Source organism: Mirounga angustirostris, unplaced genomic scaffold (assembly GCF_029215605.1).
Source record: "Mirounga angustirostris isolate CCGP_5_RB_7025 unplaced genomic scaffold, mMirAng1.0.hap1 SCAF_7, whole genome shotgun sequence".
NCBI classification, from domain to species: Eukaryota; Metazoa; Chordata; class Mammalia; order Carnivora; family Phocidae; genus Mirounga; species Mirounga angustirostris.
In genome coordinates, this window is record NW_026991715.1 from 4,483,820 (window position 1) to 4,499,376 (window position 15,557).

Consider the following 15,557-nt stretch of genomic DNA (forward strand, 5'->3'; position numbering starts at 1 on the left):
AACAGCAATCAGACAACAAAAAGAAATAAAAGGTATTCAAATTGGCAAAGAAGAAGTCAAACTCTCTTTTTCCCAGATGACATGATACTTTATGTGGAAAACCCAGAAGACTCCACCCCCAAATTACTAGAACTCATCCAGCAATTCAGTAATGTGGCAGGATACAAAAAATTTTTTAAAAAAGAAGGACCTATACCCTACATATTTTGATTCTAAGGAAGTGGCACATTTAAAATGAAGAATATCAAATTTAAATGGTCTCTTGCCAAAATTCTTAAAATATGAATTTTAACATCTGAATGAACTACTGAGTCTATTTCTGTAATTATCTCACATCATCTCAAACAAAAGAACATATCTATATATATTCAAGGTTTTTTTTAAAAAAAATGCTGTTCCATATTGATAAGTACAAGATTTTGTCCCAAAGAGAATGCCAGGTCCTTGAAACTGAAATGTTAGAATAAAATTCTTTGTTCCATCATCATTCTCTCAATTAAAATTAACAAATTAAATTACTGGAGAATGATATGCCAACTATGAGAGCACACATCAGTCTCAAACATAATTCATTCTAAAAGAATACAATGTAAAAATAGATACCCAATTCCAGGCTATGTAAAATTATATGCTTTAGGCTGCAATCATTTGAAAATTATTTGTGGTAGTGGAGCTGAATTACTCACATATTGGGATATATGAGTCCATGAAACAGTTTATGCTGATAAGTTGTTATAGATGTATATATATGCATTTATATTTATATATAAAGTATATATAAGTTATCTTGGAGATGAATCTCCAGATCGCACTTGAGATGCCCCAACTGACACAAAAATGAGGTGTCTGTCAAATTTTGCCTAACAAGCTTTAGGAGGAAAATAACTTAGTATTGTTATTTTAAACCACTGCCATTTGCACTTCTTGCTATGCAACAATATTAACTACAGCATATTTTCATTCCTGGAAGAGGCATGGACCCAAAACTAATACTAAAATTGTGTCATTTTTTTCATAGGATCAGTTTGCAGTCAGAATTCAAAAACAAACCAATAAGCCAAAAGCAAAACAAAACAAAACTCAAACTGTTAGCAGAAAATTAAGGGCCTTGAGAAAACAGTTGCTGAACCTAATATAATGCTAAATGTTCATTGAACTTGAACTAAAAAAAAATGAATAAAAACATCACTCATCATCAGGGAAATGCCAATCAACACTACAGTGAGATGTTACCTCACACCTGTCAGAATGGCTAAAATCAATAACACAAGAAGTATAAATTGTTGGCGAGGCTGTGGAGGAAAAAGAATCCCTAATGTAGTATTGGTGGGAATGCAAACTGGGGTCGTCACTCTGGAAAACAATATAGAGGTTCTTCAGAAAGTGAAAAACAGAACTACTCTATGATCCAGCAATTGCACCACTAGGTATTTACTCAAAGGATACAAAAATACTAATTTAAAGGGATACATGTACCCCTTTGTTTACGACATCATTATTTATAATTGCCAAGATATGGAAGCAGCCCAAATGTCCATCAATTGATGAACGGATACAGAAGTGGTGTATAGATACAATAGAATATTATTCAGCTATAAATATGAATGTCAACAAATACAAAGTGATTGAAAGTCGCAATGTTTATAGTAGCAATGTCCACAATAGCCAAAATAAGCAGAGTCCAGATGTCCATCAACACATGAATGGATAAATAAGAAATGGTATATACCATATATTGTTGTTGTTATATATATATATTACCCATCCATCAAAAATAATGAAGTTTTTCCATTTGCAACAACTCTATAGAACTAGAAGGTATTAGGCTAAGTGAAATAAACCAGTCAGAGAATGAAAATACCATATGATTTCACTCATATGTGGAATTCAAGAAACAAGACAGATGAACATAGGGAAAGGGAGGGGAAAAATAAAATAAGATGAAATCAGAAAGGGAGAGAAACCATTACAGACTTAACAATAGGAAACAAACTGAGGGTTGCTGGAGGGAAGGTGGGTGGGGGGATGGGTTAACTGGGTGATGGGCATTAAGGAGGGCACTTGATGGAATGAGCACTGGGTGTTCATTGCAACTGATGAATCACTAAACTCTACCTCTGAAACTAATAATACACTATCTGTTAATTAATTGATTTTAAATAAGATTTTAAAAAGAATGAAATCTTGCTATTTGCAGCAAATGGATTGAGCTAAAGAGTATAATACTAAACAAATTAAGTCAGTCAGAGAAAGACAAGTATCATACGATTGCACCCATATGTGGAATTTAATAAACAAAAAAATGCACAAAGGTGAAAATTAGAAAGAAACAGACTTAATTATAGAAAACCAACTGATGGTAACCCGAGGACAGGTGGGTGGGTGGATGGGTGAAATATGCAAAAGGAATTAAGAGTACATTTACCTTGATGAGCACTGAGTAATATACAGAATTGTTTTTGTTTTGTTTTGTTTAGAACCGTTTCATCACTATATTATACATCAGAAACTAATATAACTTGGTGTTAACTACACTGGAATTAAAATATAAATGATAAAAAAGAAGCTGTATAGGATATAATTCAGCTTATGTGTTCTTTCTTACCTCCCAGTCTCTTTTCATTGGGGTTCCTGGAAGTGGTTGAGACTTTCCATGTTTCCAGTTCCTGTGAGACACAACTATGGATCTATGTAGTGCTTGCCAGTCCCCATCTTGCTTTCACATCTTACATGAAGGTCCCATTCATGAGATCCAGGAAGGCACATTGTCCAGATGTCTCCACTTCTCAAAGTGATGGAAAATTGCTGTGGTTGCTCATTTTTCTCTACTTAGCTCTTTGGTGTTCCCACCTCCTATTAAATTAATTTTCTGAACCTCCTTACCTCTGCTTAAAAATACATAAAGTGGTTTCCACTTTTGTAACTGGACATTTCATAAGAACCTTCTGTTCTTATGGATGAGGAAATCAAGCACAGAAAAAATGTTTTGAAAGTGACAAGCTGCTCAAGCATTACTTCTCATGGTTATGGAAGAAGCAACAACAACAACAACAAAGCTATCTCTAACATCCTTTGCTTGGAATTGATAAAAAGACAATTTCAGCCACACAGCATTGAACAAAGCAAATAATTACATGTCCTGGCTCATACGTTTGGAGTGGACACTTCACTCCTCTCATATAGATCAGAAGAAATCAGTGAATATTTGTAAAATAATATTCTTTTATGCAAAGATTCCAAAAGATTCCAAAAACATACCCTCAAGAAGGTGACTGAGAAAACCACTTAGCCACAAGAAGATAATTTTCTACAATTATGGTAAGCAAGCAATGAGATATTGGAAAGGGGGGGGGGGGGACATTCCAGAGGAATGAACCAAGAGGAATGGTAAAAAAATGAAAAATATGCTCCAAGGAAATAGAAAAGTGCCTTTACTTATTAATGTTCTTCATCTACAATATAAAAGGCACCCACATATCTGCCCATTGAGATTTGAGGATATCTGAGAACAAATTCCTGTGTTTCTCCTGCTCTTCTTTATAGGACTGTTAATTGATGTTATCAGGACCTTGAAACACCAAATGTTTTGCGTATTTTGATGACTTGCATTTCACAGGTCATGTAATAAGAAAAATCATTTCTAGACCTGCTTCGTACATCCTCATCACATGGCTAAATGCAACTTTTGGTTGTCTCCTTTTGGGGATGTTGAACTTATTTTGTTGGAGAAAATTAAGTGAACCAAACAAGGAGAGCTTGTTGATTCATGATGCTGGTTAATAATCTTGACTTCCTTCTTCTGGACTAAGAATCGTATTGCACTTCCCTTGTCCTTGAAGTATGGGATGGTCTGTAAAACATCAGGGAAATAAGCATGTGTAACACCTGGCTAGATGATTTAAGATCAAATAACTGTCCTTCCATGTCCTCTTTTCACATGTCACAGACTGCTGATGTTTACAGCAAGAGAAGTATCATTAGCTGCTTCTGAAGAGATGCAAGTTCCAAGATGATATGTGGCATGATCAAGAATTCCATATTTTTATTTTATGATGTGGGGACTTTTAAGCCATTGTTGGTTAAGCAGCATGGACTATATGTTTTCCAGTCTCTAGACTCTTACACATTCATTGACTTATTCCTGGCTCAGACATTGTGTCATTTCAATGAGAAAGTGCGGGTGTATAATTATAAATATATGTATATGTAAATATATATTTTTATATATAAAGCCAATTCGCACATAGTCTCTGACATAAAATATGTGAACATACTGAAGTGAGATATAATAGAAGATTACATATATGGAAGAAAAAGTTCATACACTTTTCTCAAATTTTTTTGAATTAATTAGGAGTACAAGAATAAAAAAGGAATTTGAAAAATCATATTTTTAAAAATATTTTATTTATTTGACAGAGAGAGTGCACAAGCAGGGGGAGCAGCAGAGGGAGAGTGAGAAGAAGGGATCCCAACACGGGGCTGGATCCCAGGACCCTGGATTCATGACCTGAGTCAAAGGCAGCCGCTTAACTAACTGAGCCACCCAGGTGCCCCCAAAATCATAATTTTCATTAAGGTTTCTGTCCATGTGCTGTATATTAGTTTTAACACTGTTGCTTTGAAGTGTAAACAAATTTTATCTTTTCAGCTTTTCAAAATAGACACTGAGTCTATCAAAATAAACTAGGCTTTTAACTTGTGTTGACTATGCCCCTCTTCAATAAAATCCCCATGAGAGACAGGAAGTGATCATGGAATGTAGGAAGTTTCTCAAAATTGTAGATATTCTCAGCCTTTGAGGCTCCACATAACCTCTCTCCTCTCCAAAATTATTCTCATTTATAAATTTCTTTCTTCCATGAGCAAACATTTTTTTAAAGATTTATTTATGGATTTAAAGAGGGGGAGGGCAGGCAGAGAGAATCCTCAAACAGACTCAGTGTTGAGCATGGAGCCTGATATGGGGCTCTATACCAAGACCCAGAAAAAGGAATCTAAGCATAAGTAGAACCATATATTTAACAAAATGATATAAAAATCATATGATCATCTCAATAGGTGCAGGAAAAAACATTTGATAAAATGCAACATATTGTCTTGATAAAAACTCTCCAAACATTAGTTATAGAAAAAAAAAAAACACACATAATAAATCAATACTAAAAATGCTGAAAACTTTGTTTCTCTAAGATCAGAAACAACACAAGAATGATCATCTTAAAATTTCTATTCCATATAGTACTGAGAGTTCTAGCCAGAACAATTAAGCAAGGAAAAAATAAAAGATATTCAAAGTACCATTATCTTTTAGTATAAATACAAGCATGTATATCAGACTTAATATTCCCAGGATTTCTACATTAAACACCTCAAGATAAATATTACTCAGGAAGTAATGATCTATTATTTTTGTCTTTCATCTTACAGTCAAAATTTTAATATAAAGATGTAATGTAGGAACATACAAATAATTGAATAGATGTGTAGTCTTACTAATTTTATTGAATAGTTTCCGTCTATTTAAATGTAATTTCCCTTCTGTTTAAATTTAAGGACATATTCTGAATGTTTTATTCATGTACTGAGAGATGTGACAGAAAAATGAAAAGAATATTTTTCAAACTAGTTAAGGCAAATTAGTGCTGTATAATGAATTTTCAAAATCTTGACAAATGTAAAATGGTAAAAAATATTTGAGCATATTGCATTCACTAGGTAAAGTGCATGGAAGCCTTTCTTTTACCTGGGAGACAAGTTTGGGATATGACTGTGTTTATAGCTAAAGACTTGGTATCTAATGATGACAGCATCTTCTATAATTAGTCTCCAAACTTCTAGAGGTTAGGATGGTGTAAACTGCATGTTACATCTCTTTACTTACATTTAGTATTATTAGACAGAGAATATTTAATGTCATATAGAGAGAAAGAGACTATAACTTTATAAGGGTAGCACAGATTTGGAAGATTTTACAGGATATGTAACATTTGTCTTCCCACTTTTAAACATAGTGTTAGGAAGCTCACCATTAGAGTATACCTTTTTGGATTCAAGAACAGATTTCATTCAACATTCTGGATGGCATAGAAGGTATCATTTTATCTATCATTCTAGCATCATGGAAGGATATTCCAGATGCCTGATTGACCAGTTAGGCAAAGATTCTTAAAAGATGGTTGTACACCTGGGTGGCTTAGTTGGTTAAGCAGTGGACTTGATCTCAGCTCAGCTCTTGAACTTCAGGTGCCCCATGGAAGTGGAAAGAAAGTAGCAGAACCTAGAAGAGGAAGTAGTTGTTGAATTTATTATGGAGTACTTCTAATATCTGAAGACAAATGTAGACAAAATATTCTTGTAGAGGCAGCACAAACTCTTTAAAAATGTAAATATAATTGATATATTGTGGATAACTTTGGATATCAGAGTCCATAGTCAAAAATACCTTGAACAAACATTTACTGAGAACCTACAATAGGCCAGGGACTACTATGTGATGGGGTTCTGCAGAAAATAGACGTTACATATACTTTTGTTTTTTTTTTTTTAAGATTTATTTATTTTAGAGAAAGGGAGACAGGGAAAGGGAGGGAAAGTGTTAAGCAGACTCTGTACCTGTGTGCACAGCCTGACCTGGGGCTTGATCTCATGACCCTGATATGACAACCTGAGGCAAAACCAAGAGCTGGGCATTTAACTGACTGTGTCTCTCAGATGCCCCCACACTTCTCAACACTAAAATCGAGTATGGATTTTTGATGAGAATGAGCATAACAATTGAAATCATTAATGGAAAATGGAAAACCAGAATGACAAAATTATTTTTGGCAGTGAGAAAAAGTCAACAACTTTGGATAATGATATATTGAATTTGAGTTGTCAATAATATTCATTGATTTTTTTATTCATAGATTTTAAAGACTAACTTATGATCCACCAGTTCATGGAAGGCATCGATGCCCTTAAATCTCAATCCATGTCCTTACCGAATTTTACTGAGCTGTTGGTCAAACCAGTCAAAACAGCAAGACCTACTTAACATCATTCAAAGGTTAATCTTTTCATATACCTAACGTTATAGCAAAACAGTGGCCACATTCCAGGCCATCAAAATAGAGTGTAGAGGTTTATTTCATAATGAAGTATCTCAATAATCACTAAAATAAAACAGAAAAATACACATTATTTATATTTTATCAGGGACATATTTGTACATTTGCTTCCCAAAGGGAAAACCAAAACACATTTCATTCAAACTTAAAAGAGTGTTTTTGTTGTTGTTTTTAAGATTCATGGTGCTTGAACTTACAACCCTGAGATCAAGAGTCACATGCTCTACTGACTAAGCCAGACAGGAACCCCAAATTTATGAATAGTTCTTAAAGACGGCAAATAACTTGTTTTATATGTTATTTATTTTTCATGATTTGCAGCAGTGTTTTCTTAAATTCTCTCTGTGTGTATAAGTATGTATGCATGTATATCTATTTATTGAGGGATAGATCATACATAGTGAATTTGTGCACATATAGTAAAGGGAACACTTAAGTCACTACCCACATCTAAACAATTTCATTATTTAGGAAACAATATGATTCTCTATATAAAGAATTAATGAAATATAATTCAATTTTGAGGAGTTAATAAAACTGGCCCAATTAAAATATATTCTCATTTTAACTGAATAAAATTTTCATTTTTTACATTTAAATGCTGATATTTACAAATTACAGATTAAATTATAAATACAGATTAAGCTAGTTTTTATAGTATATCATTACTTATTATTTTAGAAAGATGTATAAATAATACATTTCATTTTCTTTAAGCTTTATCCAAATAAAAAATGAGACAGAAAATTGAGTTCCATATGCTATTCATTTATTCAGGTATTTAAAGGATATTATTGAGGAACTACTATATACCAGGCATTGTGTAGCCATTCAGTTTATACAGAGGGCAAAACAACGATTTCACATTGGGAAGTTTAAGTTCTGATGAGTTAGAATGACCATAAAAAATAAATGTAGTTCATAAGTTTATTGAATATGTAAAAGATGAAAAGTGATTTGCAAAATGCATCAAAGGACAGCACAGTAAGGAGAAATAGGCAAGTCGGGGGTTACTGAGATTTTAAGTACACTATTCAGGGTAGGTCTCATTTAAAAAGTGACCTTTGACAAAAGATTGAACTGCATTTAAGAATACGGAATTAAGACTACATGGAGCTGACAGCTTTCTCAATAGACCACTATCATCAGTTGATTCAAACAAATAAATGGCCATGTTGTAAACCAAGCCCACTTCCAAAGCTTGTTGAGAGTCTGTTGACTTGAACTGCAAAACCTGCATCACTCTCATTTTATTATGCTTCTAAATGTAAATGAGTTTGAGATTTACGCCACTGCATTTTAGCTCTATTTTTTCTATTTTAGGAAAAGAGTGGAGTTCATGATGGGGCATGAGAATCACAGTTTCACCAGTGATTTCATTCTTTTAGGACTCTTTTCTTCTTCTCAATCAAGTCTAGTTTTCATCTCCTTTATATTCATCATTTTTATTATGACTATAACAGAAAACACAATCATGATCCTCCTTATCCTCAGGGACTCAAGACTCCATACTCCAATGTATTTCCTGCTCAGCCATCTGTCTTTCATGGACATCTTGCATATTTCCAACATTGTTCCCAAAATGGTCACTGACTTTCTGTCAGGCAGCAGAACTATTTCATTCACAGGTTGTGGCTTCCAGATATTTCTATCCCTCACCCTCCTGGGTGGTGAGTGCCTTCTCCTGGCGGCAATGTCTTATGATCACTATGTAGCCATCTGTCACCCACTGCACTATCCCATTCTTATGAATGACTATGTCCGCATTCTCATGGCTAGAGGGTCCTGGATTGTTGGGACCGTCAACTTCATAGTCCACACAGCTTATGCACTCCAGTCTCCCTTCTGTGGCCCAAGAGCCATTGATCACTTTTTCTGTGAAGTCCCTGCCATGTTGAAGTTGTCCTGTGTGGACACAACACTCTCTGAACGAGGAGTTTATGTAAGTGGCTTAATTTTTCTCCTTGTCCCTTCCTCCCTAATCCTTGCTTCTTATGTCCAAATTCTCCTTACTGTTCTTCAAATGAAATCATCAGAAGTACGGAAAAAGTCATTTTCTACCTGTTCCTTCCACATGATTGTGGTCACAATGTACTATGGGCCATTTATTTTCACATACATGAGACCCAAATCATACCACACTCCGGGCCAGGACAAATATTTGGCAATATTCTATACCATCCTCACACCCACACTGAACCCTATCATCTACAGTTTTAGGAATAAAGATGTTCTGAAAGCAATGAAAAATATGCTCAAAGTAACTTTCTCCATTAAAGATAGTAATAAAAATGCTTGAAGCATGTGTTTTCTATATCAATATTCAATGCTTAGAGATTATCCATTAATCATATCTTTAGAAAGAAAATCAAAGTTTCTATCCATCAAGAGTGGAAAGTGGATTTTTCCAAACCTCCAATGAAAATTAAAAGAAAGTTTTACAGGTATTTGTTTTATAAATACATACATCCAGAAATGTACTGTTTCCTCCCATGAAAAATTCTAAGATCTTATAAAAATTGACTTTTATAATACTATCACGTTATATGGGATCTATCCATATAACTTTTGTATTTCATGAAACAGTAAAATTATAATTCCAAGGTTACAAGCAGTTATCAAAAATTCATAAAAAATTATAGGCAAGGGCGCCTGGGTGGCTCAGTCGTTGGGCGTCTGCCTTCGGCTCAGGTCATGATCCCAGGGTCCTGGGATCGAGTCCCGTGTCGGGCTCCCTGCTCGGCGGGAGGCCTGCTTCTCCCTCTCCCACTCCCCCTGCTTGTGTTCCTGCTCTCGCTATCTCTCTCTGTCAAATAAATGAATAAAAAAATCTTAAAAAAAAATTTATAGGCAAAATGAGTGCAGGTGTTCAAGAGGTAAAAATTCTAGTTATATGATACATAAGTTAAAAATAAGTAAGTCCTGTGATGTAATGTAGAGCATGGTGACTGTAGTTAACAATGGTCTGTTGTATATAAGAAAGTGGCTGAGAGTGTAGGTTTTAGTAGTTCTCATCATAACAAAATGAATTGTAGCTCTGTGTGGTGACAGATGATAACTAAACTTATTTTGATAATTATTTTATAATATATAGATATATCAAATTTTTATGCAGTACACCTAAGAACAGTAGAATTATATCAATTATACCTCAATAAAACAGAAACATAAACCAATGTATTTTAGTATTTAATAAATCATATATTATTATGTATTTTAATATACTAATACATTATGTAACTTATTTGATATACTCAATGCATTAAATATTATTTAGTAAGAATAACATTTATTAAGAGTTATTTAAGAACTAGCATTCAATTTCTATTAATATGAGTTCTAAATCATGAAAACACTTCCAATTGAAATCCACAATCCCTGTTTTCTTGCACAATGATGTAAACAAATATTGCATGCAAGAACCTCCATACATCAATTGCATCCCTGTCCTGGTACCCCTGGATCTTTTTTGTATTGTGAATGTCTGAGTGAGAGGACTACACCTCTGTACAGAGAAAGTGATGGAGAGGGGCCAAAAACAATCTAGCAGGCACAAGCAATTTCTGTTTTTGCTCCCTTTCAAACTTAATTGAGAGGGAATCTGGGAAACAAAATGTCAGAACTACATTAAATCACAAACCAGCACAACGACATGCATCACTCTGCCCTCACCTGGAAGTTTCAAAAAAAACACAAAACTTTTCGGAACTCCACTTGAAATATCCATTGTTCATTGAATAGTTTGTTTTGAAACCTTTGTTACTGAAGTGAGAAATATATATACATACACTTACATATATACATTAATTGTGGTACAATGAAAGTACTCATCCTTTCTAGAAGCAAACACAAAATATTTAATGTGTGTATTAAAATTGTGTCTTGTTTTAGGTACACATATAGGGTTACATTTTGTAACATTTTTAGCATTTTATCCTAAAAATTAGTGCAAAGAAGAAAAATATTTTTTAAGACTTTATTTTTTAAGATTTTATTTATTATCAATTGCCTTATAGAAGTAGTTGCTCCCATGTTAGAGGCATAGATATTTACAATTGTTAGATCTTCTTGTTGGATAGACCCATTAAGTAGGATATAGTGTCCTTCCTCATCTCTTATAATCTTTGGTTTAAAATCGAATTTGTCTGATATAAGGATTGCCACCCCAGCTTTCCATTAGCATTGGAAATGCCTTTCCACCCCTTCACTTTTGATCTCGGGGTGTCTTTGGGTCTAAAATGAGTCTCTTGCAGACAGCATATCCATGGGTCTTGTTTTTTAATCCACTCTGATAGCCTATGTCTTTTGATTGGGGCATTTAGCCCATTTACATTCCGGGTAACTATTGAAAGATAGGAATTTAGTGCCATTGTATTGCCTGTAAGGTGACTGTTACCGTATATTGTCTGTGTTCCTTTCTGGTCTATGTTGCTTTTAGGCTCTCTCTTTGCTTAGAGGACCCCTTTCAAGATTTCCTGTAGGGCTGGTTTTGTGTTTGCAAATTCCTTTAGTTTTTCTTTGTCCTGGAAGCTTTTTATCTCTCCTATTTTCAATGACAGCCTAGCTGGATATAGTATTCTTGACTGCATATTTTTCTCATTTAGTGCTCTGAATATATCATGCCAGTCCTTTCTGGCTTGTCAGGTCTCTGTGGATAGGTCTGTTGCCAATCTAATATTTCTACCATTGTAGGTTACAGACCTCTTGTCCCGAGCTGCCTTCAGGATTTTCTCTTTGTCTCTGAGACTCATAAGTTTTACTATTAGATGTCGGGGTGTTGACCTATTTTTATTGATTTTGAAGGGGGTTCTCTGTGCCTCCTGGATTTTGATGCCTGTTTCTTTCCCCAAATTAGGGAAGTTCTCTGCTGTAATTTGCTCCAATATACCTTCTGCCCCTCTCCCTCTTTGTTCTTCTTCTGGGATCCCAATTATTCTAATATTGTTTCGTCTTATGGTATCACTTATCTCTCGAATTCTGCCCTCGTGATCCAGTAGTTGGTTATCTCTCTTTTTCTCAGCTTCTTTATTTTCCAACATCTGGTCTTCTATATCACTAATTTTTCACTAATTTTTTCTTCTGCCTCATTTATCCTAGCAGTTAGAGCTCCATTTTTGATTGCACCTCATTAATAGCCTTTTTGATTTCAACTTGGTTAGATTTTAGTTCTTTTATTTCTCAAGAAACGGTTTCTCTAATATCTCCCATGCTTTTTTCAAGCCCAGCTAGTATCTTTAAAATCATGATTCTGAACTCTAGGTCCAACATCGTACTAATGTCCGTATTGAGTAGGTGATTTTTTTCATCTTGTCATTTTGTGCAGAGCACAATAGATGAATGAGAGAACAAAATGCTAAGAGGGTAACAATGACACCAGAAACATATACACTAAACAAATCAGAAAAGACCTGAAACTGGGGGAAAAGAAAGGGAAAGAAAAAAAGAAAAAGATTAAAAAAAAAACAGGATATGATCAAATATGATCAGGCTGGTTCATAGATCAGTGCCACACACTAGATTTTGGGTGTATTTTGGTCTGTTAGGAGAAACTGCCTCCCAAAAGTTTAAAGAAAGAAAAACTTACATATGTACAAAAATAAGGTTAAATACGAAGAAGGGATGGAATATGACTGGAAAGATGAAAATTATAATAGAATCGATAAGAAGTTGTTTGAAAAAAGAAAGAAGAGGAATAAAAAAAAAAAGAGGGCGAGAATGTGATCAGGCAGGAGACTAGAACAAAGCCATACACTAGAGATTTAGGGTATATTTTGGTGTGTTAGAAGCAGCTGTAACCCAAAATTTTAGACAGAACAACATATATATATATATATATATATATATATATATATATATATATATATATATATATATATATATATATATATATATATATATACATATACCAAAACTAACTTTAAACTACTATGAAGGGATAGAATATGACTCTTAAATGAAATTTTTTTTTTAAAGGGAATGATAAGTTGTTGGTTGAAAAAGGGAAAAAGAAAAAAATTTTTTAAAAAAAGCAAAAGAAAAAAAGAAAATTAAAAATATTCACTTTGAAAGACCAAAGAATCATGGGAAAAAAAGCCATGAAATCCATGTGCTGTATTCCCCTAGTGCTGGAGATCTGCCATTCTCATTGATTGGTAAACTTGGTCATGGCTGGCTGATTTTTTTTTTTTTAAGATTTTATTTATTTATTTGACAGAGAGAGACACAGTGAGAGAGGGAACACAAGCAGGCGGAGTGGGAGAGGGAGGGGAACACAAGACGCCGGAGGATCAGGGAACCTGATGCGGGACCCTGGGATCATGACCTGAGCCGAAGGCAGACGCCTAATGACTGAGCCACCCAGGTGCCCCTCGGCTGGCTGTTCTTGCTGATCTTTTGGCAAAGGGTCCTGTTGCTGAGGTTCTCAAATGTCTTTTCCCGAGGAGTAATTACCCTGCCCTTGCTGGGGGCAGAGCTAAGTAATCTGCTCGGGTTTGCTCTCAGGAGCTTTTGTTCCCTGCAAGCTTTCTGTACAGCTTTGGAGGCAGAGAGTGAAAATGGCAGCCTCCCAATCTCCGCCCCAGAGGAGCCAAGAACTCGGGGCCCCGCTTCTCAGTGAGCCCCCAGAAAAAAGCAGTCAATCACTCCCATCTCCCGATCCCGTATGGATTCTCTGAACCCAGCAGATTCCTGAGGTGGCTCCTGCGCCGCTCCTCCTGGGGGAGGAAGGTGAGTCTCCCCAGATCTGCCACTTGTTGGGTCCCTGCTGAAGGAACAGTGGCCTGACTGTGCCCCGGATCACAGTTTATGGCAACCCTGAGCTGAGAGCTGACTCCTCGGCTCTGTCTCTGCAGCCAGCTTCCCCGCTCCGCTACCTGGGAGCTCAGCCACACTCAGGCACCCCTGGTCTTTCTGTGACTCCGAGGGTCTTGAGACCACACTGTCCCACAAGGGTTCCACCCCCCGCTTAGCCACTGAGCAACGTCCCTCAGCGGAGCCGACTTCTCAAAGTTCCAATTTTGTGCTCGGCTCCTCTATCACTTGCCAGAAACGGCTGACGGAGGCCCCCTCCCCCACCGTCTGTCTTCCCAAATATCACCTCGGATTCACTTCTCCGCACGTCCTACCTTCCAGAAAGTGGTCGCTTTTCTGTTCAGAGAGTTGCTGCTATTCTTCTCTTCGATATCCTGTTGAGTTCGTAGATGTTCAGAATGGTTTGATCCCTACCTAGCTTAATTCCTAGGACCAGACAAAATTTAGATCTCCTACTCCTCCGCCATCTTGCTCCTCCCCTGCAATCTATCTTCTGTAGTGATGGGTCTATTATAGGACTCAGTCTGTTTTCTTAATTAAGTTATTTTCTTCATTGTTGATTTCAAGTGTTCTTTGTATATTTAGAACACAATTGTTTTTCACATGTATCCTTTGGAAAGAGATCCTTTTTTCAAGATTTTCTGAGTCTGGAGCTTGCTGTTTATTTTTGAGTTTTTCCTGTCAGAGATCATAAGATTTTCATTTTAATAAATTGCAGCTTATTGATTTATTTTTTTTACAAATAACGTATGCCTTGGGATTGGAGCCGGCCTGGCTTGTGAGCTACACTGAGGAGCCGGAGGTGGGGCTGCAGTTACCTCCAAATCTGCCCCTGGTCCCTGGCCCCTGAGGCATGGTGTGTGGGGCGAAATTGAAACAGCCCAGGGAGTTCGAGGCCGGGCTGTGGAGTCCTGGTTCCCCAAAGTGGCGGTGCTGCGCCCCTCTGCCCGGCCCCACTCCAGGTCAGGCCCCCCGGACACAGAGACTCCACCGCTTCTCCAGAGCAGACCCCACCACCGACTCTGCAGCACCCCAACCTGCCCCACAACAATCCATGCCTTCCAACACTAGGACAAACTTTTCAGAACATAAAACAAGAATATAGTCCTTATCAGAGTTGGAGACATTTAGAAGCTGTTCTGAATCAGAGTGAAGCTTGTACTTTGGAAAGTCAGCCTCATTCCTCAGCACTCACAGCCCCTAGTTCTCCAGGTTCCTCAGGGATGAAGAAGGACCAGCCCTCTTTTCCCCTCTGACAAGTCAGAATAATATGTGAGCATCTCTTAAAAGACTATGAAGAGAAAATCCGGGAGGAGTATGAGCAAATCCTCAATACCAAACTAGCAGAACAATATGAGCCTCTTGTGAAATGCACACATGATCAGATTATGTGACGATATGGGACAAGGACAACAAGCTATGTGTCCTGAAGCTTTCTGGCATATCTGGGTACCAGGTTTGACCTCAAGAGATGGCTGCTGTACACTTTTTGCAACTGGTATGTTACCACATTTCAGCTCCAACATGGCATCCTGTGAACATGTAAACGTTTCTTCAGGTGCATTTCATACAACTTGGAAGACCTTTAAACTTTCTGGTTGCCACAAACATATCATTTTTTTCTGCTCATCCAAT

At 36.3% G+C, this 15,557-nt stretch overlaps 1 protein-coding gene and 1 pseudogene across 1 annotated transcript; both read left to right on the forward strand.

Annotated features, from left to right (window-relative positions):
• Nucleotides 1-8,182: 8,182 nt before the first annotated feature.
• Nucleotides 8,183-9,411, forward strand: LOC135365297 (olfactory receptor 2AJ1-like). The gene has a single exon (XM_064595634.1). It carries the CDS (start codon nucleotides 8,452-8,454, stop codon nucleotides 9,409-9,411), a length of 960 nt encoding a protein of 319 aa, XP_064451704.1. The 5' UTR covers nucleotides 8,183-8,451.
• A 5,364-nt stretch (nucleotides 9,412-14,775) lies between these two features.
• LOC135365233 (akirin-1-like) lies at nucleotides 14,776-15,352 on the forward strand (annotated as a pseudogene).
• Nucleotides 15,353-15,557: the final 205 nt, after the last annotated feature.

Bases quoted from the DNA above. Each gene is read 5' to 3' on its own strand.
- LOC135365297 (XM_064595634.1), top strand. From the start codon at position 8,452: ATGATGGGGCATGAGAATCACAGTTTCACCAGTGATTTCATTCTTTTA.